Genomic DNA, 24,804 nt, shown 5'->3' on the forward strand with positions numbered 1-24,804 from the left:
AAAGGACTCAGATGTGACTCCCATTCACAGAATGTTCCCCTACTGAAGTAGCCTCTGAGGAGTACCTTCCAAGCATCCCATATCGCTGATGCCTCTAGAATTCCACTAAGCAAGATCCATCATTTAAACCAATGTCCCCATGTAGCATATTTTAAAAAGTAAAGTTAGGGACGCCTGGGTGGCTCAGTTGGTTAAGCCTCAAACTCTTGATCTGGGCTCAGGTCATGATCTCAGGGTGGGGAGATGGAGCCCCAGGCTGCCGGCACTGGGCGTGGAGTCCGCTTGAGATTCTCTCTCTCCCTCTGCCCCCCCCCCAAATAATTAATAAAAGTAAAGTTAATTTTACGGGAAAATTTGATGAAGATGAGTGTGATAAACTGAGCAATGCGACAAAGCTTTACCTGGAAATGCTGGTTTTTCTCTTTGTGGTTCCTGGGGGAGGTGCGCACTTGAGTTACCCTAAATACTGAGATAGGGAGGTGGGCGGGGGGGGGTTCAGGTTTTAGTTCTTGGGTGGGTGGGCGAGGCAGGCCTAGGCACAGTTTGTGTGGATGGGGCATGTGCACCTTCTCTGCAGTTAGCGAAGTTTGCTCAGAGGAGCCTCACACCTACCAGGCAAGTGCAAGGTCCCCAGCCCCGCGCGCGATCCGGGATCCGCATCTAGCTCCGTGCCCCCCGCCCCCCCGCTCCAGCCCCACGCAGCGTCCCTACGGCCCCGGCCAGAGCAGGTGCTCCCGGAGTCAGGGCGCGCGTCTTCCGCATCTTCGCATCAACAGTTCCAACGGGGCAGGTGCCCGCACAGCGTTTGGTGAACCTACTGAAACCTCCCAACGACTGTGCCCGCGGCTGAGTATTCATCCCCGCAAACCACCCCCGAGGAGCTCCTCCCTCGCCGCCCCGCCCCGCTCGGGCCGCCGCTGCGCGCTGCCCGGGGCTTCCTTCCCCATCTCTGGGTCCGGGACTAGAGCAGCATCGCAGCCAAAGCCGTTCTCGGCGTCCCGAGGGCCGGTCAGGACGAGTCCCTCGGCCGCCCGGGGGCTGCAGCCTGGCCGGAAGTAGAACACCCCCGAAGCCCCGGAAACGGGCGCGCGCGGGCGAGTTTCCGCGGCAACAGTGCAATCAAGAGTGCCCCCCCCACACCTGGAGTCCCGGCCACGCATGCGCCTCTATGGTATCGGCAGCCTAGAGGGACCGACCCCGAACTTCCGGGAAGATGGCGGCGCGCAGGCCGGAGGACGCACGTGTTCGCGCGGAGAGGGCCCCGCGGTGACGGTAAGCGGCTACCGCCCCCCGGACGGTGGCGGTCGGAGGCCGGGCTCAGGAGTGAAGGTGGGAGCAGGACAGTAGCCTTACCGGGTGGAACTGCGGCAGGAGGGCTGCATTTAGACCTCACGAGCAAGGAGGCCAGGGACAGAGCGGCCCTTTGGAACCGCTGTCAGAGGAGTGGCCCCGGGCCGCTTTAATTAGAAAGCTCAGGTTGCCCGGAGAGGAGGTGGTTCCAGAAAGCGCGCTCGCAGCCTTCACGAGACTGCGGCGCACAGCCTGGGGCCTCGTTGCTTCTGTCCACAGTTACCATCGTCAGTAGGTGAGAGCACCCGTGTCATAGCGACTGAGCGCATTCGCACTCCTGCATTAAGTGCGTGGCGTCCTGAATAAAGCCCGACTCCGATTTCCAGGGCGTGTAGTTTCGAATGAGTGCGGTGGTAAACCTTAGGTCAGGAAACAACGAGCTGTAAGAGGCCGAGGGGCAATGAAGAACAGCAGTGCTGGACGCCTGAGAGCCTGGGTCCGCTACTTGCCAGCTATTGGATTTGGGCAAGGAATAAACTTCTCTGCGATTTGTTTGCAAATGTCGGTAATAACTCTTCCTAATAGGCTGTCGGGAGGATGAAATAAGATGATCTGTGTAAAGCAATTAGCAGGCTGGCATCGAGTAAATGACTTAGTGTTAGATGTTGTTGTTGTTATTAAAATCTGGGGGCTGATAGATCAGAGGTAACTTCCGGGAGGAGGCTGGGTTTTGAGGTGGTCTTAAAGGCCCCAGTGTTTGAATTTTACTTTTCTTACAAATTCAAGAAGCAAGATAGAGCCATTTCATCACTTAGTGCTTTTCTGTCAGGACTCTCAAGGTATCACGTTTTCAGGTAATCATCCCTCACAGTAGAAACGTGAACAGAAATGTAAGTCATCCTGAATTTGCTACTCTTCAGTCTCAGAGCCCGGTATCGTCACCCGAGCCGAAGGCAGACGCTTAACCGACTGAGCCACCCAGGCGCCTTATAATAAATTACCTTAATACAAGTTAACTTTAGTGAGTTAAGTCAGCAGTGGTGGTCTTAGTTTTGTGTGTCTTGTGTGATAAGCCAGCTTAACCATTTCAGAGGCAGATTTGTATATAAGTTGGATAATGCCATTCTGGGCTCCAAAAGGCGGAGCACCTGCATGACTATAAAGAAATGCAAGTAGTAACTGTGATAGGATAGAAAGAGGCCACGTCGGAGGCAGGCAGCCTGGGCTTGTATTTCAGTTCCATCTCTTATTAGCTACGTGACCCAGGCTTTGTTTTCTTTGTTTGTAAATTAAAGATAATAGCTATCCACAGGACGATCAGGATTAAATAAGACAATACAACAGTATGTGTAATCTACCTGTTATGCACGAAATGCTCAGTAAGGGTGCGTTCCTAAGCTGGACAGTTTCAAAAGGGGTGTTCCAGCAAGGCTGAAGAGCGGCAGTGGGGAAGAGGTGTGGAGCCCCCACACTTGAGAGGATAGAGTGCTGGAGCGTGGGTGTAAGACATGGGCTCCGTTGAGTATTCTCATAACTCAGGTTAAAAACCCCTTACTTTTTTGTTTTTACGTGGCAGTGAATCTCGGGAGCTGTTACCACGTGGTGGTAAAGAGTGGGACTCTACAGACAAGCCGTCTGGTTGCGTTCTTACACATATTAGCTGTGTGACCCAGAGCAAGTCACGTTTGCTCATTTGTAAAGGAGGGATAATAATGCTTTCCTGAATGGAACGTTAGGAACTCCTCCTGAGCTGGGAGAATTAAACGAAATAATCATGTGGTGAGCTCTCCGTAAATTTAGGTGTTATTAATAACACCAGTCCTCCTTGACTTTTGGACATGCTGATGATCTCTCTATGGTCAGACAGGGAGCTCCCCCAAAGACCAACCTCCTTCCTTTGTCTCTGCCCCAGGTTCAGAAAAGAATTTTTATGAGAGCAGTCAGGATGGATCTGATGGGTGATTTGGGCACTTTCTCCTTTTCTCTTAAAAGGATGATGACAACGTCACCTTCTGTGGTGAGGGCCTGCGGATCGGGACTCCTCTCTCACCATGAGCATCACCCCAGAGGTCAAGAGTCGTGGGATGAAGTTTGCTGAGGAGCAGCTGCTAAAGCATGGATGGACACAAGGTCATCCCTGGGGGGGGGGGGGGCCCTTCCACATCCCCCCAGCTCCCTGCCCACCTCGTGCCCAGGGGAGTAACGTTCATCCTGGGCTACTTGTATGTAGCCCATTCAGCTGGAGGAGGAAAAGCCAGTTTAAAGGGGAATTTGTGGAAGAAAATTTCTGACTTTTCCAGAAAATGGGCAAGTGGAAGAAATTTGATAGTGGGTCATGAGAAAGAAGTGTTTGGGAGGACTGGGGGAGGGAGGAAGGGTCATGACTTCTGTCCTGAAAGAATCATGAAGGAGAAGATGGCTCAGGCTCAGACAAAGGCAGGGACACTGCATGGACAGGCACCAGAAAGAGGGGGCTGGAGGGCACCCCCAGGGACAGTGTAGGCACAGCACGCTCGGTGTGTGGTGTGGCAAGGAGCGGCACGGGCTGGTGCCTGTGAGGTCTCGGGGCAGGCAGGAGGATAAACCACGTCGCTCCCTGTCCTCCAGGCAAAGGTCTGGGCCGGAAGGAGAATGGCATCACCCAGGCCCTCAAGGTGACACTGAAGCAGGACACTCACGGGGTAAGACTGGGCAGGCTGAGGGAGGTCAGTGTGGATGGAGAGGGGGACCCCAGAGACAGGGCAGGGACAGGTCCTTGGAGTTCATACTTCTTCCTCTGGCAGCTGGGACATGACCCTGCCAGGGAGTTCACAGACCACTGGTGGAGTGAGCTCTTCAACAAGACTGCGGCCAGCTTGGTTGTGGAAACTGGGCAGGTATGGGGTGCTAATTGATGGGCGTGTGGACCACGAGGGCCTGGGACGTGTGGGGGTGAAGGGCACACCCACGTCACCCACTCACTGATACCTCCCCACAGGATGGAGTACGGATAAGGCATCTTTCTAAGGAGACCACCCGTCGTAATCATCCCAAGCCCAACATGCTGTATCAGAAGTTTGTGAAGGTATTAGGGGCTGGGGGTGAGAGGGTCCATCCTTTCCACTTTTTTTCACCTGCAAGTTTTTGCACATGCTTTTCCCACTGCCTGCCTGCAGCATTCTGCTGCCTTTCTCCCTTCACCTGTCCACTTTTGGTGGTCTTCCAGAGCAGAGTTCCTGAAACGTCCCCAAACCCTGAAGTCTGATCAGTATCCCTCTTCCAGCACAGGCGACACTTTATGATTGCCCGTGTTCTGTCATCCTCCCTTCGCCCCACTTGTAGATCCATCTGGGCTGACCGGTCTTGTTCCCGTTCTACTGTATCCCAACCCATTGGCCCGTAGTAGGTTCTCAGTCTGCTTAGATACAAGCACTGCGGGAGGTGTGGGGGAGGGCGCTGAGAAGCACCACGGATGACCCCCAGGGGACACCAGGAGGACCTGATGACCCGGAGCACTCCCCCTCCCTTCTTGGTCTGCCCACTGATGGCTCCCCCCCCTCCCCCAGCTGCAGCCCACCTCTCTGGGTCTGCAGGGAGCTGTGTCGGGGGCGGCAAGTTTCTGCCTGTGGCTACCAGTTCTCCAGGGCTTCCGGGAGGGAAGAGGGGTTGGCAGTGGTGTTGAATGGGCTTTGTCTGCCCCCATGATTGCTCCTTCTAGACGGCCACACTGACTGCAGGTGGGGAGAAGCCAGACAAGGACCTGGAGAGCCACAATGATGACGACAACCAGGGGCCCAAGCCTCCAACGATGTGAGACCTCATTTTAGTGCTGGGGGTGTGTGGGAGGAAAGGCCTTTGAATCTCAAGAGAAGGGACCAAGCCTCAGGCCTGACTGGGCTTCTTCGGGTGGAACCGTGTTGTACTAATCTTTGCTTCTCCTGCACCTAGAAAGTGCCAGGTCCTGAAAGGGAGCTCAGTGTTGAAGGGATGTGTTAGAGAGCAGGAGAGCTCAGGCCTGCGCACGAGTTGTTTGTGATTCCTGATCTCCCCCCAGCAGTCTGGCCGATGAGATGCTGCTCCGAGCCTGTGAGGGGCGCACGGCACACAAGTAAGTAGTGGTTAGCTCCTTGGGCTCTCTCTCCTCCCCATCACAAGCCCTTGAGGATGGTCTGTGCCCCTTCTGTGCGCTTCTCCCGCCAGGGGAAGGATTCCCCGCCACACACACACCAGTGGTGCCTGCAACTGCGAGGACTAGGCCTGTTTTCCCCGTACCTCGCTCTGACCTGGGCCCCCTGTTTCAGGGCTGCTCGCCTTGGGATCACGATGAAGGCTAAGCTTGCCCGGTTGGAGGCCCAGGAGCAGGCCTTCCTGGCTCGTCTCAAAGGACAGGACCCTGGGACCCCTCAATTGCAGTCTGAGAGCAAGCTCCCCAAAAAAAAGAAAAAGAAAAGGAAGCAGAGAGAGGAGAGAAAGGCTGCAGCAACCGCCGGGAGTGCAGAAGAGGAATGCCCAGAAGATGCAGGCCAGGCCGGCGGGAGAAGCAGGAAGAAGAAAAGACAGAAGCCAGAAGCAGTGGTGGCAGATGAGTGGGACGGAGCGGCTGTCGCGAACGCGGACGGAGAGGCCGCAGGAACGAGTGGATCTGGAGAGTGGGAGAGCAGGGAGCAAGCTGACCCGCCCCGCAGGAAGAAGAAGAAGAGGCAGCACCGTGCAGAGGAGATGGCGGTCCCAGACAGAGGGGCAGGCGGCCAGGAGGCTGCGGCCAGTGCGGGGACAGAGCAGGTGGAGAGTCAGGCATGCGCTGAGCCTTGCCGCAGACGCAAGAGGCGGCGGCAGCCGGAGGAGGGGGCCTTAAACACAGAAGCAGCAGTGGAGGGGGCTGCTGCAGACGGTGGGGCCGGGGAAGCAGCAAGCAGAGCGCACCGTGAGGGGAAAAGCAAGAAGAAAAGACAGAGGTCCCAGGAAGAGGATGTGAGGGATGAAGGGGATGAAGAGGGGGGCAGGACTAGGGGGGCAGAGAGCGGGGCACACACTGGCTCAAGCAGCAGAGGTAAGAGGAGGCAGCAGGAAAGAGCTGGAGTCAGCCCCGACCAGAGAGCAAGAAGGAAGAAACAGAAGAGAGCCCGAAGGTCGGGTCAAGGTGGGGCTCCACGGACTCCTTTTGAGGAGTTGACGCCTGAGACCTGAGTCGACAGGGTCTCCTGCACCCTCGCAGTGAGGAGCCCCTCCCAAGGAGGAAGCTGACCCCTGAACTCCAGCTGCGCAGAGTTGGGTGCGGACAGTGTGGAGAGAGAGCGAGGGTTCAGGTGCCCATGGGAGCCAGGCAGTGGCAGGATGCAGACACCCTCTGGAGGGACATGCCACCTGCAAACGCGGCCAGTGTGAGGTGGCATCCAGCCCACAGGCCGCCAGCCCCAGCCTTAGAGTCAATGATTCAACATCAGCTCAGGCTCCCAGCCTGTGTGTAAGTCCCGACTGGCATCTCCACTCCCGGCCTGGGAACATCCCAAATACAAATTAGTTTCCTTGGATGCCTCCAAAGAAATTCCTTCAGTTAACCTCCCATAGTCTTGCTACCCTGTTGAAGGAAAGGGGAAAGCTCAGAGAACCTCACTTGGGAGCTTTTTTCTGCGTTTGAAAATCGTTTTCATTTGCCCAAATGCCACAGCCGCCCCCCTTGCCCGTTTTGTTCCCCCGGAGAGGTAGCACCGTGTCGCTCCCTGGCTCCTGCCACCCCTTAACCTTTACTGCCGAAAGCTCCCAGGACTCCACAGCTCAGGAGAGGGGCACTAAGTCTTTATTGGGAGGAAAGCCCACCCGTCTTCCCTCACTGCAGACGGTAGACACACTCAGTGTCGGGGTAGGGTGGCAGATTCAGCTGGTACTTCTGTTCCAGAGCAGGTGGCACAAAACGACCTCCTAGGTAGTGGTAGCGACCGGTGAACTGGGTGGCAGACTTTTTGGGTGCTGTCAGGGAGATGAGCAAGTCTGGCTGGATCCCTTCAGAGTTCCCCTTCTCCACATCCCATCCTGGAAAGAAGGTGGTTTTCAGGAAGAGAGGAAGAGGTCTACTCCTCTTCCATACCCTGCTCTACCCTAGTCCTGAAGGAGTGGGAGGCCCTCTGTGTCCCCTCCCAAGGAACTTGCATCCTTGAAGCTCCATGTACTCCTGGGCTTTGGTCTCTTGGATCCAACATATAAGGGCAGTCCTGAACTCTGCTCCCTGGCCCTTTTGTGGAGTCTATAAAGCTGTGTTCTGCCCCTCTAGACTCAACTTACTTTAAGCGTGGTCTGAGCCTTGGGTCAACAACGAGGACTCCTAGGTACCTGTCTCCAGACAGGGCGGGGTCCCAGCCCCAATCCCCCCCTCCCCAACTTCCTTGGACCCAGCACCTGAGGGAATGTCGATGCTCGCAATGGGCACCGTGAGCCCATTCAGGACACCCAGGATGCCACGGAATGGCTCCCGAACATCGCCTTTGAAGCTGAAGCCAAAGATGGCATCCACGACCAGCTCGTACAGTTCGTCGATCAGCATGGGCTGTGGTGGGGCAGGAGGGGAAAGCACGTCAGAGTCAGCAGCTGCACAGACGGCCCTTAATGAGAGACGACGATCCTTTGCACGCGCCACTCGCAGAGGCACAAACATCATTTCATCTCATTCAGATGAAATGTCTGGGCATTCTGGGGCCTAGACTTCAATGCAGGTTGGTCACTGATTTCGGGCAAGCTGAGTCCAGACACGCTTTCTGTTGTGAGTGTCTGCCGCCACGGGGGCGGTACAGTGTGGGACTCCCGCCTAAGGCTGGCAGTTAGGACAAGCCACTGGCCTTCTCTGCACCATCCCAGTCTCTTTATGTGTAGAATGTGTTAAACTTAAAAACAAAGTTCTCATTTCCCATCCTTAAGTCCCTGTCCCTGCAGAAAGGGTTTAGGACGAGGCAGTCACTTCAGCCCCTGAAAGGAGTGGCCAGCGTGTTTACTGCCTACAGGACAGGTCCTGACCTCAGGGAGAAAGGAGTGACGTGGAAGTGAAGGGGGCAGGGGCTCCCCCCTACTCATACAGCACAGTTCAGGCACCCCCCCCCCCATAACTGAAGAGTCCACCCTCCGGAGAGGAAGATCAGCAAGTGAGCTCGGCCAGGGAACAGAGGAAGAGCAGGACACAGGCGGTGGTTGGGGGAGGAGGAGGGCACCCCCGCTGGAGCCACCTACCTCTGGGGGCATTTCACCAAGGAAAGGGATGTCCATTTTCTGACACTGGGTCACCAGTGCGGTGAAGAGTGGCTTGTTCGGCCTTTTGGGATAATAAATGGTTGGCTGGTAGCCCTAGAGGAAAGGAGAGGGGTCGTCCAAGCCCGGATCCGGAAGCCCCGCCGCCCCCGCCCACATACTCACGAAGAGTCTGAGGTGCCGCGCACACACCAGGCCGTCTCCTCCGTTATTCCCGGGCCCGCAGATGACCAGGACCGCGGGGGGGCTCCGGGACATGGACGAGGGGGGATAGGCCTGGAGGCGGGGTCAGAGGGCAGTCAGAGGGGCTCTGGGAGGCCCGGGCCACCCTGGCCCGCTGTCCCCGCCACTCGGCTGTGCCCAGGCCCCTGACCTTGGCAATGGCCGTGGCGCAGCTCAGCCCAGCCAGCTCCATTAGTTGGTCCACGCTGAACTGGTACTCGTTAAACAGCTCCTCGTCCACGGCCTGGGCCTCCTCCTGGCTGCGGACACCCACAGCCTCAGTCCGGGCGCCCTGCGCGCGGCCCGTCCCAGCTCCCGCCCCCGGGCGAGCCCGCCCAAGCCTCGCCTACCTCAGGTACTTCACTGCCGGGCTCGCCATGCCCGCCGGCTCCCCGGGGCCGCCCGAGTGTGGCCGCCGCGTCCCCCACCACGCGGGCCCCGCGCGGCAGGCGCCCGCCCGGCCCGGGACGCGCCGCAGCTGCGAGCCCGCGGCCAGCAGCCCGAACCCCAGCAGCGCCCGCAGCGCGGACATGAAGCTCGCCCGGCGCATGTGCGGCGCCCGCTCCGCCCCCTGAAGGCGGGGCCGCGGGCTCGCCCCGCCCCTTCGCGAGAGCGCGGACGCCGGGCCGCGCATTCGGGGGGGCGGGGTCCCTCGCTGCCGGTCACGTGGGTGGAGCACCACGGGCGCGGTTGACCCCTTCGCGGGCCTGGTGGCGGGGCAGGCAGCCCGGGTTCCTGCCCTGGCACTTCGCGGCTGAGTGGACGGGGGCACCCCTGGTCTCGGCGTCCTGCGAGCACGCGATTCACGGGTGCCCGCGCTTGCAGAGCCGGCCCGGCGCCCGCGAGCAACGCGCGGGGAACGGAGCTCGCGTCCTCGTTTACGCTGCCGGCGGTTCCGGGCTGGGGCGCTTCGGGTGCACGGTCCATACTAGAGGGACGAGCGCGGGGGGTGGGGGGGAGGAGGGGTGGCTTTAGTCAGCAAGCAGGCGACCTGGTAACAGGGTGGACGAACACCCCAAAGCCCATCTTCGATCCGGGCGAGGCCTGAGCGTTTTGAAGGGGAGGGTGTCAGAAATGTGGGGACTCGGTGAGGGAGAAGCTGGTGCCCAGGCGGTTAATCGTTTGTGCACATGACCCTGAGCAGGCTTAGTGTTCCGGAGAGTCTGGTCCTTCGCTCCTCAAGGAAAGGAGGTGTTCTGCTACAGACTAAGGGACTCAGGTCAGCAAGCAAGGAGCGCAGAAGCTTGAAATAAGTTAACCCTAAGGCCGGTTGGACTGCTGTTTACAGTGTAATTTAGGACCCCTGTTCCAAGTACATTAGCTGCCTCCACCTACCTCTGCTTACCAGGATAGCATGCTGCATTTCCCTGATCATAATATTTACCCCCCCTTTATCAAGATCATACCTATGGTGGGGCGCCTGGCTGGCTCAGTGGGAGGAGCATGCAGCTGGTGATCTCCAGGTCATGAGTTTGAGCCACGCCTTGGGTGTAGAGATTACTTTTATTTTGTTTATTTATTTTTTTAAAGATTTTACTTTTAACTCACAACCCCGAGATCAAGAGTCACACGCTCTTTGGACTGAACCAGCCAGGCGCCCCTAGGTAGCTTTACTTGTATATATTTATTACTCAAGTCAAGACTCCCTATAGAACTATTCATTTGGAGAGATTCTGAAGATTCTTTTTTTTTTTACCTTTATTTAAGTAATCTCTACACCCAACATGAGGCTTGAACTCACGACCCTGAGATCAAGAGTCATACACTCTTCTGACTGAGCCATCCAGGCACCCCCTGAAGATTCATTTCTAAAACACACGGTGAAGCATGTTCTTTTGAGCACGTGCCACATGCTAACATGAATCAGCTCATTTTATCCTTGAGGCAACCCTGTTATTATTCTCATTTTACAGATGAGGAAACTAAGGCTCCAAGATGTTGACTGGCATGCCCAACGATAGGGTGATAGCTGTCCGTGGAGCTAGGATCCAAGCAGCTTGAGCTAGAAAGCAGCTTTCCGTAAGGCACTGCCCTCCACAAGTGTGGAAATAGGTAAAGCATGGTCACTGCTGACTTCCTTCTGATGGGGTGTAAGAATAAAATAGTGACACACGCATACCCCACCACACGCCCCCAGAATTTATGAAACAACCACCGGAGGGCTGTCCCCAGGAAGGCGGAGCCGAAGACCTACTCCATCTTACCACTGCCTTTCAGACTTGTAGAGTTTCTTTGGGAAATGCCTTTAAAACCAATTTAGGAAGGACATAGGGATCGAGCCCCTGCTGATATTTCATCCTGTCAATCCTATGACGGAGTTTTATCCTCACATTATAGCACAGAGAGGTCATTTTCCTAAGATCAAACAGCTATTAAGTGGTAGAGCCAGGGACGGTTGATACGGAGTTGGCCTGACCCAGTGGCAATATTCCCATGTGGTAGGTGCTGCTACCTGTTCCTCAAAATCCATTCTCTTCTCTTCCTTTGGCAACAGAACCCCTGAGTTGTGTCTGGCCACGTGGCTGCCCAGCCACACACTACATTTCCCACTCTCCCTTGCAGCAGCAAGGCGCCTGCATGTGACTACACGCTGGCCAATGAGGGCTGAGCAGAGGTGACGTGCAACTGCCTGGTCCTCCCTTTGAAAAAGGGCCTGTGTTCCTGTCCTTCCCTTCTCCCTTCCCGGCCGGGAGAGGGCGCTCTGCCGCGGCCGGGCAGCCATTTTAGGCCAGGGCGTGGGAGTCCCGTGTCGAGGACGGCAGAGCGCGTGCGGACTCCGCGGGCTCCGTGAGCCGGGGCTGCTGTCATGAGACAGGAACTTAAAGGCGGGGCTGCGTAGCCTGTCTTACAGCGGGTGAGCCTGCGTCCCAGCAAGACATCGTGAATGCCTGACAAGGTGCTAGTAAGGAAGGTGAGCGGCCGCGTCCCCGGCTGCCCGTCCCGTGCTCGGCACATGCTAGGTCCTCAAGATCTCAGGGTGAAGTGGGTCACGGTGTAGTAGAAGCCCTCTTCTACTATGGGGGATGGGCTGTTTTATTTCAACTGAAAAATGCATCCGTTTGCCATCTGTCAAAGTGCGGCCAGGGTCTTCTCCCTGAGCCCGGGGCTGGAGCTCTCCATCCTTCCGCAGGAACCTCATCACGGGGCACCTGCAATTTCCAGTTTGCTTCCTTGAGGTGGAACAGTTAGTGGCGTGTTTGAAGCAATCCAAGTGCAAAAATTCACCTAGATTTTTACTATTTTGCCCCAAAATGTGATAATCGCCTTGCTCCCATCTAATTCAACAGTTTTTGAATTGACTCACCTTAATCAAGACTTCCAAGGATTCAACTTCGTTTTCATACAAACAGTGCCTGTTTTCACACTTAGTTCATCAATTTATGTAATATTTAATCCAATCACGAATTACAAGAACGCATACACCCAGCCTAAGCACATTTGGTACCAACACAATCGACTCCTGGTAAGCATTAGTGTAAGTGGGGTAGCAGGACTGCACGGCATTCTAGAAGGTGCTCCCTGCCCGGGTTTGAATCCCGGCTTCCCCACGTAGTAGTCGTGCGGCCGGGGAGGACACACTCGTTTCCTCGGCTGTGGAAGGGGCTCATCTGCTGTGAGGACTGCAGGAGAAAACACTCGGGAAGCGCTCAGAGCAGAGTGTGGTGTGTGCTGAGTGATGAGCACATCTTACAAAATGTGGCCGCTGACAGCAGCGTCCGACAGGCCTGAGCTGCCCCCCCAACCCGCGACTGTCATGGAGGCGGTGGAGTCCATCAGTGGGCTAAGATGTGTCCTCTGTAGTTTAGATCCCATTTCCCCTTCGAGAAGATGGAGGTCTGGAGACAGTCGGTGACGGCAGCCTCCTGACCAAGATGTCACAGCTTTTAGAACTGGAAAGGGCCTCAGCAATCATGAGGTCTGGATCCAGAAGGAAGAAGGGGAAATTCACTGTCCGTTTTCCCTTTTTTCTTTTGCCTGTTGAGTCCAAAACTCCCAACAAGGAGCAAACTGAACACCTCAGCGCCCAGACTGCAAAGGCCCTGTTCCGCGGACACAGGACCCCACGTGCTGGTGGTGTTCCATTCTGTGTCCATAGGGCCCTGAACAACCGGGAAGAGGCTTGATCCCAGAAACCCCTAATGTTTGTGTGTTGGGGGGGGTCACACAGAGGCCACATTCAGGGCCAGCAGAGTGGGGTCACATTATCACACAGAAGCCAGACTCCGTGGGTCTCCTCTGAGGGTTTCTGCAGGGGGTTTCCCTGGGCCATCTGGACGACCTGTGGGAGGCAGGGAGGGGCTTGCCCGTGGGGTGGCTGGGGACAGAGCAGAGGGCAGCCTGCTCTCGCTGCAGGTCCCGTTGCCCTCCCTGGCCCTCATCTCGGCTGCTGGGCCCCAGGGCAGGAGAGGGAGGCTTGAGCACACGCTCCCACCCCCGACCCTGTTCAGTTCAGCAGGATTCTCCCTCTCTGGGAGGCCTCCAGTCAGGCTGTGCAGGAGACAGGGGACGCCCCAGGCTTCCAGAGCTGGGTGAGCATTGTTCATATTGTTCAAGGCCAAACACAGAGAGGCTCCAAACACTAGACCCACAAGCACTGGACCACATCTTGCTCTGGTTTGAACGGTGATCATGATCGTGTTCCATTAAAACCATCCAAAGCCACATCCTCTCCTACTCCTTTTATCCATTCTCCAGGCCTCTTCCCCTCCCCCAGGGACCCACCTATTGGCCTGGGGGCCATTGGGTACCAGAATGCCAGGCTGCTCCATTTGGAGGGGGCCTTGGCCTCCAAGCAGGAGATGGGCCCCGGGTCCTGGACCTGGATGGAGAGAGACAGGCACATTTATCACAGGCCTCTCTGCACCAAGAATCACACGGTGGAAAGAGAAAGCTTGGGAGAAGAGCCAGGGCGGTGGGTGCTGGGATGCGTGCCCTGGTCGTTGACACGGAGGTTGCACCAAAGCCAACAGTCTGTTCAGGACAGGTGTTTAACTGCAACTCTCTGCTGCCCGGAGGCAAACACACTATAAACCAAACAGGGAATTCCAGTCCGTATAGCAAGTAGCCAGGGGCTCTGCCCCCAGAGGTTGAAGCCTCTGGGGGAGCTGGTAAACAGTGAGCTAGGGCAAGATCAGCACCCAGCACCTGGCAGTAGGCTTTCAATAAAACTTGGTGCTCTAAGATGCACAGTTCTAGAGGCTAAGGAAGCCACGCAAGCCAGGAGGAGAGGTGACTGTGGAAGGGTTCAGGGAAACTGGCCAGGGTCTTGAGACATGAACGGGACAGGGGAGAGGGCTGGTCGGCCTCCGTGGCAGACCAGGGCAGGGGCCTCTGGGAACGGAAGGTGTTGGGGGAGCACTCCCATTTTCAGGGAGGAGATGCACAGTTGGGGTCGGCCTGCTCCCACTCACACTCCAGTCTCTGTGCCCAAGACGCCACGGGGACATCGGGTGGCGGCTGGTCCTCTCTCTCCTCCTGGCCCTCCACGCACTCTTCTTCTTCCCACCCGCCCGAAGGCCTAGAGGGGCGGGGAGCAGGGGGCAGAGCGGCACTGGGCCAGCCCCTCCTCCCTGGGGTACGTGCAGACCCCAGCCCCCCACCCGGTGGCTGCACACCTCCAGTGTGTCCCCCCCAACCCTGGAGCCCCAGCCCCGCCCCACTCACCTGTGCAGCACTTCTGCTCTGCCCCTTCCCGCCCTGGCTGGGGGCCTGGCTGCACCTGGAACCTGGGGCCTCCCCAGCGCCGAAGTCTGGGAATGGTGGGGAGCAAGGGGAACCAGCTAGGGGTGTATCCGCGAGTGTGCGTTCTCTGCACAGGCCACGGCCCCACAGAGACACAGACGTGCTATGGGCAGCCTGGGGCCTGCCACCCATCTGAGAGTGGAAATCCGTGGTGAGGATTCTGCTAGTGACTCTCAAGTCAGAACCAGGCTCCCGACTATCAGGCCTGGCCAGAGCCCGGCCTCCACCCCACCCGCCTGGGGCCTCCACGGGCAAAGTCCCAGAAAGCTGGTGGCTGCCAGTCCTCTGCTCGGACCAGACTAATTTAATTTTGCTCACAAATTATAAATACAGTGTCCTGGTCTTTAAGAGAAGCCATAAACCCCATTAAATAAGTAGAATAAATATCAAAGTATAATTTTAATTCCTGGGTGGGAGGTTGGTTGCCTGAGGGTATCTCAGGGTGTGAGGCACAGGACCTGCAGAGAGGCTTGGGAGGCAGAGAGAGGTTGGGGGAGCCAGAGAGGGAGGGGGCGGTGGAGACCCCCGGAGAAGCGCCCCCAGCCAGGGCAGCCCGAAGGGGAACCTCGCTGGAGCACTGCCCCCACCCTGTGGCCTTTTGGAGAACTGCAGCCAAGGACTGGCCGGTTTCCGCCTCCTCGGGGCGGTAGGGCTCAGCATCCTTGATTGCATCTCTGTGCTCAACTGCTGGGCTTGTTACCACCCAGGCAAAGGCCTGGCACAGCCTAGTGCTGGGAGACAGGCCAGAATCCCCTGCCCACCTCCCCACCCCCGGGTGTCCTGGGAAAAGTGATCTGTGTCCCCTACGCGGGCTCCGGGGCAGATGAACACACGGGCCAGTGCAGCATCCCTGAGGGGTCAGCTCTGCTTGCCACCACCTCCTTCTCGGGGCCACCTCTCCGCACCCCAAGCTCCCTGTCTGAGGGGTCATCTCACCAGGGTGTAGGTGGGGACAAGCCCAGCCTGGGCCAAGTGGGTCCTCATGGCGTCTGCCAGCTTGGCCACCAGCCGATCCTGCACAGAGTCTGGCTCCTTCTGGGGAGAGGGTGGATAATGGGGGGATGGGGAAGGTCTGGGCTACGCGGTCCTCTGGGATTGGGGAAGCAAGAAACTGGAGAGGGAGGAGGGAAGGGGGCTTTGTCTTCCTTTCTTTTCTACCCCATCCCCGCGCCCTTGCCAGGATCCTGTTACCGCCTGCCCAGAACCGTGAAGAGACAAGCTCTTCCTCACAGCAGTGTCCTGGGACCTGGCGCACAGTGTGCCCGATGCGTGTTTGGTGAGTGGACGGATGGCAAGGAGAAGACAGAAGGCAGGACGGTCAGCAGACGAAGCGTAGTAGGAAGAGTTAGGTCCTGGGATGGGGGGTCTCACCTGACTCCGGGCCAGAGCTTCCTTATAGTAGCGCAAGGCCTGGTCGTGCTGCCCCAGCCTGGCTGCCGCAGCCCCCAGCCCCTCGCAGGCCTGCCACTGCCCCTTCGTGTCCCCTGGGGAAGGGAGCCCGGGAGGTCCTCTCATGGGTCCCCGCACCACTGACCCTCCCTTCCAGAGGTCTCGCCACCAGTCCCCGGGACCCTCGGCCTGGCCCCCTTGCCAAGCCACCTGCTAAGCCCTCACCGGTGTCCCGGGCAGCCTGCAGGGCATGCAGGTAGCTGTCTCGGGCTGCTCTGTGGTCCCCCAGCTGGCTCAGTGCAAATGCTAGGCTGCCGAAGCTCCGGCCCTGCTCCCGCCGCTGCCCCACAGAGCCTGATGACAGAGGGGGCCTTGGCTGCTGAGGCGTCCCCCAGCAACCAGGGCGGGCACCCAGGAGTCCTGGTGCTCAGCCCCAGCACGCCTCCAGATGCACCCCAGAGACCTCAGCTCTCAATAACCAGCCTCCCTCAGGCCTGAGTTTGGGCGTGAACGCATGTCCCCCACCCCCACCCCCACCCCCACCCCCGGCTGGCTGGAGCCATGCGACAACCCGGTGAGGCAGGCGGGGCAGGTATCAGTGGCTCCCTTCTTACCTGGGTGGAAACTGAAGCTCGGAAAGCCGACACCACTCGCTGAATGTCACACAACCATTCAGTGGGAGGAGGCCTGCCCTCCCGGCTGGGGCTCTTCCCACTGCCCACTGCCGCCTTCCCAACCCCAGGCCTCGGCGTCCGGGCCCTCACCCCCGTCCTGTCTGCCTACCCCTCTCCTGCACCCCCAGCCCTCACCCCTGGTTCTAGGCTTCCCGGCCCCATACCCTGTCCTAAAGGTCTGTCCACTCTTCCGCCTTGAGCCCCAGCTGGAGCCCCTGTGAGTCCCTATCCCATTCCCCAGGCCCTGGTACCCACCGTGCAGGTCAGCGGCCTTCTGGTGAAAGTCCCGGGCTTCCTGATAGTTGCCGAGGGCACTGTGGGCCGCCCCGAGGTTTCTCAGCACCGTGGCCTCCTCTCCTGGCCCCCGGCACAGGGGCAGGGCCCGCAGGAAGGCCTCTGCTGCTAGCGGGAACAGTCGGAGCTGGGAGTAGCTCAGGCCGAGGTCGTTATAGAGCTGCCCTGGAGGGCATGGCCAGGGTCACCGGTAGCCAGGTCAGATGCTGCTGATGCTGATTGGTATAGCCCCTGTCCCGCTCTCCTGGGGTCCTCCACCCCTCTCCCCTGCCCTCAGAGCAGCCTCTGCCTGCACCCCACCTCTCAGAGCATCACCTGGTCTGAATGTCCCCAGGCCCCACGCCTCCTCTGCCCAAGGGCCTCACCCAGCAGTCCCCGCTCGGGGCTCCTCTCGGCAAGCCTCTGGCTCTCCTCCAGCACCCGCACCACCTCAACGACCCCGTGCCGCCCGCTCTCCAGCATGCACCCCGCCACAGCCCCTGCGGCCAGGGCTGCAGCCTGGGGCTGCCCTGCTTGGGCATAGGCCCGGCTGGCCTCCTGCAGACAGCGGGCGGCTAGCTCAGGCTGTCCCAGAGCCTGGTAGCAGGCTCCCATTTTTGCCTGGGCTTGCCCCTGGTCACCGAGTGGCCGGTAGTGACCCAAGGCCCTGTGGTACCAAGCCAAAGCTTGAGGCAGCTTGCCCAGGGCCTGGTAGGCCAAAGCCACGTTGAAGCACTGGTCTCCATGACACCCGCCCTGCGCCTTCTCTTGAGGTTGGGCTCGCAGGAGCAGCTCAAGGCCTCTGGCTGGGTCCCCAGTCTCCACGTAGGCGGCCCCCAGGTTGAAGGCACAGGCCCGGAGAACAGGGGTGTCCCGAGTTTGTGGGGCCTCAGAGGCCAGGATGAAGGCCCTCTGGAAGCTGGTCAAAGCTTTGTGGTTCCGGCCAGCCAGTAGGGCTCCGTGGCCAGCCCTGGTGAGGGCTTGGATGCTGGCCTCTTGTTGTGGCTGCTTTCTCTTCTTCTTTTTCTTCTTGGAGGTTGAGGGCTCCGGCTCAGGCTCTTGGAGGGCATCCTCAGGGTTGGAGAAAGACATAGTGCTGACAATGGGGAGCAGAGGGGTCAGGATGTCACCCTTGGCTTCCTCCAAAGCAGGATCCCTCCAGCGTAATTCAGCTCCACCCCTGCCCTGTTGTGACCTCAGGGTTTCAAGGACTTCTCTCTGCCATCTTACTTTGCTTCATCAATCCTCCTGGGGCCGTATCAACCCTTACTCCAATGTCCCAGCTCAGTCTTAGTCCTTCGGGACCCAGTTCAAGTAAGAGCGCCCTCCAGAAAGCCTGCTCCCCCAAGCTCCTGGTCCTCCTGGACTCCCAGAGAACCTGCGCCCATGTCTCTCGCAGCACTGACCATGCCGGGTTAAGGTTGCCGACTTTCTGGTCTATCTCCTCTACTAGATCTGGAGCAGCGTGAAGGGGCTGGCACGTAGTAGGTCCCCACAAATGTTCATCCAATGATGCAAGTGTCCCTAAAGCCACTGAGCTGTGCACTTAGAAATGGCTTAGCAAAGTAAAAGTCATATTATATATATGTTACCACAATTTAAAAAATCCTCACTGAAGGAATAAATGGACAGACAGATGACCAGAGTATGCAGGGCCTCTCTCCATTACCTCCTTCACACTGTTCCACAGACACCCTTCCGCTCACAAGGACAGGTGCTCCTGCTACCTGATGCCAAGGTGTAGATCAAGGCAGTTGAGCAGACACTGGGTGAGCATCTGCTGTGTACCAGGAGCCACAGGGCACTAGGGACACAGAGCTGAACAGGCTATTGAATTGGCAAGGAGTCAGCTTGGCAGGGAGGATGCTGTCTCTCCATTCACTGCCCACGCCCTATCTCAGGGGACCTCTTTCTCCATGGCTGGCTAGTTCTGGTCCCCCAGCACCCTGCTCTGGTCTCCAATATGCTTTTCCCCATCAGGATCTCTCCCCTGGAAAGGCAAAGCCTTTTCCTGAACTCTCCTCCCAGGAGCCAGGGAAAGGGGTGGCAAAGACTCAGGCCTGGGCTCTCAGCCCCTCCCCTTTCCTTCGCCCTTCCCCCTCTTTTTTAGGAGAGGCAGGAAGAGGTGATTCTCTTTTTAAAGAAATTCCCTCTGCAACTAAGAACACCTAGGAATCTTGCCTTCAAGGCCCTCATCCCTGGGGCATTCCTAGCTACCCCCACCAGGCCTTGGGGCCCCAGCCACAGGATGCCTTACCTCCCTCGATCTTCTCTGCGGCTGGCTTTCTGGAATGGTCCCTCTGGCTTGGGTTACCTCGCCAAGCTCTGAGCTCAGAGCCCTGGGGTTACTAGACAACCAGGCACCGCCCTCCACTCCTAGGAATTTTTTGATGGACAGCTCAGGTGCCCTATCTTAGTGCTGCATCACTGACAGTGGTCGGGCAGTTACCTGGATTCCATCGCCCTTCCTGCCCCCTACTTCCCCCTTCACCCCTGCACACACCTCTCAATCTCCCACCGAAAGCAAGGAATCAAAGTGTGATGGCTTGTTACCAGTTACAACCTCAGGGATCGTCTGTCCCACACTCTCATTCTAGGGAGGAGGGGACCAGGCTCGGAAAGCAGGTGGGACCTGCCTGAGGGCACAGAGCAGCTGTGTAGCTGGGATCAGACCCCTGGTTTTCTGATTCCGGGCTAATTAGCCTGGGGTTCCTTCCACTGCACTGTGATTGCAAGCTTTAATGGGGCCTGGGTGGTCCTAGATGTGAACGCTTTCACACAAACCCAGACACACGTACGTGTGTGCACACACACACCTACGCACTGTGCTTCTGTGGGGTACATTTCACATTCGGGAGCAGGGTTAAAGGTTGGTGGTCATCAGAAGAGTCTCTCGGCCCCCGAATCCTTTTCCCAGCTCTGCTGATCTACAACCTCCACGTTCTGCTTGATGAGAGGAGAGCAGGCCCCAGGACGACGGGCACCTACGGCGCTAACTCACGCAGGGTGGCCTGCAGCACAGAGCAAATGTCCTCATTTGCCGGCAGAGAGGTCTCTTTTAAGTAAGGAGGCCTTTGCCAGAAACAAAATTACAAGGAAGGGGGCGCCTGGGTGGCTCAGATGTTAAGCATCTGCCTTCAGCTCAGGCCATAATCCCGGGGTCCTGGGATCGAGCCCCGTGTCAGGCTCCTTGCTCAGCAGGAAGCCTGCTTCTCCCTCTCCCTCTGCCTCTCCCCCTCCGCATGCTCTCTCTCTCTCAGTATCTCTGTGTCTCCAATGAATAAATAATAATAAAAAAAAATTACAGGGAAGTCGCTAGGGCCCCCTGCACTGGGCAGCCTTTGCTGAGGGCCTGCTGTGGGCCCATACTGCGCTGGGTGCCACCGGCGGGGCCCACGGCCGAGGCGGGCTTTCTCAGCTGCCCACGCGCCAGCCTCCAGGACACCACCAGAGCCTGGCCAGGGCCGGGCAGCTCAGCCCATGGCCACTCAGCAGGCTTCCCTTAAAGGGAGAGATTTGGGGAGGGGGCAGGGACTGAAACTACGCTCGCCAAGTTCCGCTGACCTCTCAATGACCTAGGGATCGTTTCTGAATCATCTGCTTGTTTGATTTCCACTTTATTTATTTTTGTTTAAAGATTTTATTTATTTATTTGACAGAGAGAGACACAGCGAGAGAGGAATCACAAGCAGGGGGAGTGGGAGAGGGAGAAGCAGGCTTCCCGCCGAGCAGGGAGCCTGATGTGGGGCTTGATCCCAGGACCCTGGGATCATGACCTGAGCGGAAGGCAGATGCTTAACGACTGAGCCCCCCAGGCGCCCCTGATTCCCACTTTAGGTGACATATTCCTCCTCACTTGGCTTCCAGGCTCCACTGTGTCCTGGCTCCTTTTCTTCCCCGTCTCCTTTGCTGGGCCCTCTGTCCACCCCCTGAACGCAAACAGTCCCCACCCCTCTGCCCTTCGCTCTCTTACTGTATAGACACTTCCATGAACCTTCCATCCGCTGCTCTGATTTTCCCACCAGTCATTTCTAAATGTAGATTCTAGCCTTGGCTTGTCCACGCAAAGTTCCCGTTTCCCCCCATCTACGCATCCCCTGTCCCCGGTGTTAGCCGGTCCACCAGGAACCCGGTCTGTCAGCTGGCACGGCGGGAGGTCCGTGACCCTCTCTGCTCCTGGGCTCAGCCCTGCCGCCGGGTCAGCCCCTGAGCCCTCTCCGCAGAGCGCCCACCCGTCCCTGCGGTGTCGCAGCCCCAGCCGTGGAGGAGGCACAGCTGTGGGAACTGAAGCCTGGAGCAGCACTCTCTGAGTCTGTGTCCCGGCCCCACTGGTTTTTAGCTGTGTGACATTCCTGAGCCTCAGTTCCCTCATCCGTATTACGAAGATCAGACAAGATGAGGCTAAATGAGGCTCCAGCGTACAATGAACACTCAGCGCCTGTCACTGCAGGAGTGGTGCCCAGTGCGGCCCGTTTGCGAGAAATACATCTCCGCAGGCCCTGTTTCCAGCCCCTGTTGCCCTGGATGGTGAACACAGTGTGAGTAAGCTGGGATTGCCCCCTCCTTTCTCCCACGGTGGAGGCCAAGTTGGAGGGAGTATGAGATGCTAAGACTTGAGAGGGAAGGCCCATCGGGTCCTTAGCCACCTATTTACAATCCACCTGGCCCTCTCAGGCCCAGGGGCCCTCAATCCAAGTAGAAGGGGGGTAGCTCATCCGGGTCCTTCCTTTCTGGCTGGGTTGGGGGTTTCTGCACATAAGGGCCTCATTACACAACTGTTCCCTGTCCTGGGCTGCCCAGGTCCTTCCCAGAAAGCAGGGAGTGGGACCTCTGTCACCAGGAGTCTAGATTCTCTCTACTTTCCTGCGTGGTGAGCAAAGGAGACCCTTCTGGTCTCAGGGAACGCCCACCCTCTTCAAACCCCACATCTCCTTCCATTTTGTCTCAGCCCTGAGTCTCCTCTGTTCCTCTGAAGGTTTGGATATTTTCGGTTTTCTACCCTTTCAAATCTCTCCCCTGAGGCTAGGAGCCTAGGCTGCTTTGCCGCTTGACTGGGGCATTGGTGGGTGGGAGGGAGGGCAAAAGGAGAAATACCGGATGGGGGAGGCCTATTAGATAATATAGCAAAAAAAATTTTAGGGCAGGTGTCATCACGTTTTTACTAGTTCAGACCTGACTGTCTTTCGCCTGTGCTGCTACTGCTGCTCCGTTGGTCTCTGCCCCAGCCTCACCCTGCTCCAAGCCCCTGCTGCAAAAGGAGTCCTCCTAACATACGAACCTGCCCTTGACCTATGTGGAACGTGCCCTTGGGCTTGTGGCTGCTCCTCAGCCCGCTGCCGCCGCTGCCCGTGCCCCTCCAGGCTCTCTTCCCGCCTCTCCCTGACTGAGCCCTGTCTGTCTGTGCAACTGCACTGATTTTCATTTCCTGAACTCCCTCCTTGCTCTCACACGTGCTCTTTCGCTGACCGAAATGCCTCTCCTTCAGGCTGATGAATTCTTGCTCCCTCTCCAACCCAGATCAGCTGTCACCTCCACTAGGAAGTCTTCCTGCCCTTCACTGCCCTTAACCTCATTGCAGCAGTGACCTCATCCCTCTGAATATGGCTGACCTCCAATGTATTTGACTTTATGTCTGTCATTCATTCCAGAACAGCAGGCTTTAGGGCATTAATTATGCTGACTTTTTTATTTTTATTTTTTCAGTAATCTCTACACCCAACGTGGGGCTCGAACCTACAACCCCCAGATCAAGAGTAACATGCTCTACCGACTGACCCAGCCAGGGGCCCCTAATTATGCGGATTTCTCTCCGCATCCGCACCATCTAGTTCGGTGCAAGGTGGCCTGCAAGCTAGCAGGAGCCGAGAAGGCTACGGGAGGCGGAGCGGCGTTCGTGGGAACACTAGGGCGAAACGATGGCGGCAAGGGCAGCCGAGGAGCCCTAGAGGAACAGGACCGCTGGGCGGGGAGCGGAAGGCTGCTCCCACTGCCCCCGAGGGCCTCCTCCTCCGCACCTGGCGGCGCTCCTGCCGTGGCGCCTGCGCTGCCTGGAACTACAAATCCCAGCGGCCCCCGCGGCTCGGGCCGGAAGTGCTGTCCGGCTGCGGCGACGGTGAGGGCGGCGGCCCGGCGGCGGGAGATTCAAACCTGGAAGGAGGAGGAACATGGAGCGGCGGAGAGCGGGCGCGGGCCCCGCGCTGTGTGAGTGCAGAGGGGGCCGAGGAGGGCGGCGGGCCTGCGCCCCGCGGGGAGGGAGCCCCGGTCGGGTCTCCGGCGGGCTCGGGTGGAACCGGGAGCGGCGAGACGCCCCCCGACTCCGCCGCGCTTCAGAGCTTCCAGAGCTTTCTCCCTCGTCCCCAGATTCTGGGGCTGGGCGAATGTGGGTGGGCTGGGTGGCCCCATGAGAAGGCAGCAGTTACGGACGGCAGGCACGCTTGCCAGGCGCCTCCAGGGCCGGGACGCCCGGGAGCTTGGCTTTCGATGCCGCGTTGAGGCCGCGTCTCCAGCCGTCGTGGGAATTGGCCGCGAGGCTTGTTTCCGCGGCTTCAGCCCCAGCGGGTCGAGGCCCGTGTCTGCATTGTAACGAGCGCCGTGGCTTCTTCCCGCGCCCCAGGTCATCGTGCAGGGGGGGCGCGGACCGCGCTTGCGAAAGCGCTGCTTTAGAAAGAGACTGGGGTCCGGGATCGGCGGCAGACAGGCTGCTGCCGACCTGCTGCTCGAAGGGCACGGGCTCCTTCCCGCCCTTCCCCTTCCTCGCCGGTCGGGTTCGAAACACCAAGTCCGTGTCCTCGCCTCTGTGGAAGGAAAGCTAGTTCCAGACCTGAGAAGCACAGGAGGCTCGTGTGTGTGCGTGCGTGTGTGCGTGTGTGTGCGCGCGCGTGTGTGTGTGCGTGTGTGTGCGTGTGTGTGTACAAACCCTGCCCGCCTCGCACAGCCTCAGCTCATAACTCTGAGGTGATGTCATTCGCTTACTGGTTTATTTTCCGTGCTTAGCAACCAGCGCTTGTTCCTTGTACACACCCTTATGGGAACTGATGGGTTTTCTGCAGTTGGCTGGAGCTTTCGGATCTGAACGTGGACGGGGTGTGTGTGTGTGTGTGTGTGTGTGTGTGTGTGTGTGTTAACTTGCTTAACTGCCGATTCCAGTAAGCCCTGCCCCTCGTCCAAATCATGTTGCAGGATATGCAATATAAGGACATAAGATGAAGAGTAGGATTAACATGAAGTGTTGGGTCAAAGACAGACTTGTCTCTCTTCAGCCCCTTATGTTTACTTCTTGTGTGTGTATGTGTACAACTTTCTCTCTCCCTGTCTGATTTTGTATTGTTTTCTCTAAGGAGACTCGAAAGGTGGGGGACAGTGAAAGGGGAGGAGAAAAGGAGGCTGAGGCCAAGGCGGAATATGTGTGCTGTCTCATCTAACAGATTTGGGGATCAGAGGACTGTCTGTATTTTATTTAGCTTGGAGATTATTTTCCTGCTCAGGTGACTTATACCAAAACGGAGAGTAAAGATATCTTTGTGATCTTTTAAGATTCTCTGTCCTTCCACTTAATCCCAAGTGAGTGCCCTTTTCCACATGGTTCCCTTTGTTGAACTACCTTTCCGCCTTCCCACCTGTTCATTCTTTAAGATCCTCCTCATGGGTAGAACCCTTTGTTTCGTCTGCTGCTTGCATCATCTGTGATTATAATCAAACTTGTCACTTTAGGAATTGGAATTTTTCCCTTATATGTTTTTCTTTTCTAATGCTAATCTGTATTTCTTGAGGGTAAGGATCCACTAGCCCAGGGCCTGACAGATAGAAGGTAGTGCATGAATGAATGGTTGTTGAATGATGAGTCCCATTTGGTCCTGTTAGCCTAGCCTCTGGGAGGGGTCCAGGTCTTGGAGAACTCAGGGGCTGTTAGGGATAAAATAAGGGGCTACGTTCCCAGCCGTGGAGGAGTCTGGACATCTGTGCTGGGAGCCCTGAGGGAAGGACTTGAAATAGATGGGAAGGA

General features: G+C 57.7%; 4 protein-coding genes across 6 annotated transcripts in view; 2 read left to right on the plus strand and 2 right to left on the minus strand.

The window, feature by feature from the left end:
* The first annotated feature begins 3,282 nt into the window (after positions 1 to 3,282).
* Positions 3,283 to 7,536, plus strand: GPATCH4 (G-patch domain containing 4). Of its 2 annotated transcripts, none has more exons than XM_036118289.2 (7): positions 3,283 to 3,420; positions 3,898 to 3,971; positions 4,074 to 4,166; positions 4,268 to 4,354; positions 4,988 to 5,079; positions 5,324 to 5,377; positions 5,571 to 7,536. In XM_036118289.2, exons 1-7 carry the CDS (start codon positions 3,342 to 3,344, stop codon positions 6,454 to 6,456), a joined length of 1,365 nt encoding a protein of 454 aa, XP_035974182.1. In that variant the 5' UTR covers positions 3,283 to 3,341; the 3' UTR covers positions 6,457 to 7,536. The 2 variants fall into 2 exon arrangements, with proteins under 2 accessions (XP_035974182.1, XP_035974187.1); XM_036118294.2 differs by having other exon boundaries at positions 5,327 to 5,377.
* On the minus strand, positions 7,045 to 9,283 carry NAXE (NAD(P)HX epimerase). 2 transcript variants are annotated; one of them, XM_036118303.2, is made up of 6 exons: positions 9,075 to 9,283; positions 8,876 to 8,984; positions 8,695 to 8,778; positions 8,485 to 8,598; positions 7,663 to 7,810; positions 7,045 to 7,299 (listed from the first exon to the last, which is right to left on the minus strand). In XM_036118303.2, exons 1-6 carry the CDS (start codon positions 9,272 to 9,274, stop codon positions 7,097 to 7,099), a joined length of 858 nt encoding a protein of 285 aa, XP_035974196.1. In that variant the 5' UTR covers positions 9,275 to 9,283; the 3' UTR covers positions 7,045 to 7,096. The 2 variants fall into 2 exon arrangements, with proteins under 2 accessions (XP_035974196.1, XP_035974195.1); XM_036118302.2 differs by having other exon boundaries at positions 8,668 to 8,778; positions 9,075 to 9,280.
* A 3,638-nt stretch (positions 9,284 to 12,921) lies between these two features.
* TTC24 (tetratricopeptide repeat domain 24) lies at positions 12,922 to 18,562 on the minus strand. The gene is made up of 9 exons (XM_078078682.1): positions 17,189 to 18,562; positions 16,785 to 16,988; positions 16,081 to 16,209; positions 15,838 to 15,950; positions 15,403 to 15,501; positions 15,054 to 15,181; positions 14,102 to 14,779; positions 13,375 to 13,695; positions 12,922 to 13,003 (listed from the first exon to the last, which is right to left on the minus strand). The coding sequence occupies exons 1-9, from the start codon at positions 17,892 to 17,894 to the stop codon at positions 12,922 to 12,924; spliced, it is 2,460 nt and encodes an 819-aa protein (XP_077934808.1). The 5' UTR covers positions 17,895 to 18,562.
* IQGAP3 (IQ motif containing GTPase activating protein 3) overlaps positions 15,366 to 24,804 on the plus strand; it is a 42,466-nt gene continuing 33,027 nt past the window's right edge. Inside the window, exons 1-2 of the mRNA XM_036118241.2 lie at positions 15,366 to 15,742; positions 22,506 to 23,003. Of these exons, the coding sequence (XP_035974134.2) occupies positions 22,967 to 23,003 (37 nt within the window). The 5' untranslated portion in view covers positions 15,366 to 15,742; positions 22,506 to 22,966. The remainder of the gene's footprint in view (positions 15,743 to 22,505; positions 23,004 to 24,804) is intronic.

This window comes from Halichoerus grypus, chromosome 7 (genome assembly GCF_964656455.1).
Source record: "Halichoerus grypus chromosome 7, mHalGry1.hap1.1, whole genome shotgun sequence".
Taxonomy (NCBI): domain Eukaryota; kingdom Metazoa; phylum Chordata; class Mammalia; order Carnivora; family Phocidae; genus Halichoerus; species Halichoerus grypus.

Bases quoted from the DNA above. Each gene is read 5' to 3' on its own strand.
- GPATCH4 (XM_036118289.2), top strand. From the start codon at position 3,342: ATGAGCATCACCCCAGAGGTCAAGAGTCGTGGGATGAAGTTTGCTGAG. The intron at 3,421-3,897 runs GTCATCCCTGGG...CCTGTCCTCCAG, and splicing joins AAAGCATGGATGGACACAAG to GCAAAGGTCTGGGCCGGAAG. The intron at 5,080-5,323 runs GTGAGACCTCAT...ATCTCCCCCCAG, and splicing joins GGGCCCAAGCCTCCAACGAT to CAGTCTGGCCGATGAGATGC.
- NAXE (XM_036118302.2), bottom strand. From the start codon at position 9,274: ATGCGCCGGGCGAGCTTCATGTCCGCGCTGCGGGCGCTGCTGGGGTTC. The intron at 8,599-8,667 runs GTGAGTATGTGG...CCTTTCCTCTAG, and splicing joins CGCGGCACCTCAGACTCTTC to GGCTACCAGCCAACCATTTA. The intron at 7,300-7,662 runs GTGCTGGGTCCA...CCTTCTTTCCAG, and splicing joins GAGCATCGACATTCCCTCAG to GATGGGATGTGGAGAAGGGG.
- TTC24 (XM_078078682.1), bottom strand. From the start codon at position 17,894: ATGTCTTTCTCCAACCCTGAGGATGCCCTCCAAGAGCCTGAGCCGGAG. The intron at 15,951-16,080 runs GTGAGGGCTTAG...TCCCTTCCCCAG, and splicing joins GCAGGCTGCCCGGGACACCG to GGGACACGAAGGGGCAGTGG. The intron at 13,696-14,101 runs TCCTCCCTGAAA...TGTCCTGAACAG, and splicing joins GCCGACCCCAACTGTGCATC to ACTGTTGGCTTTGGTGCAAC.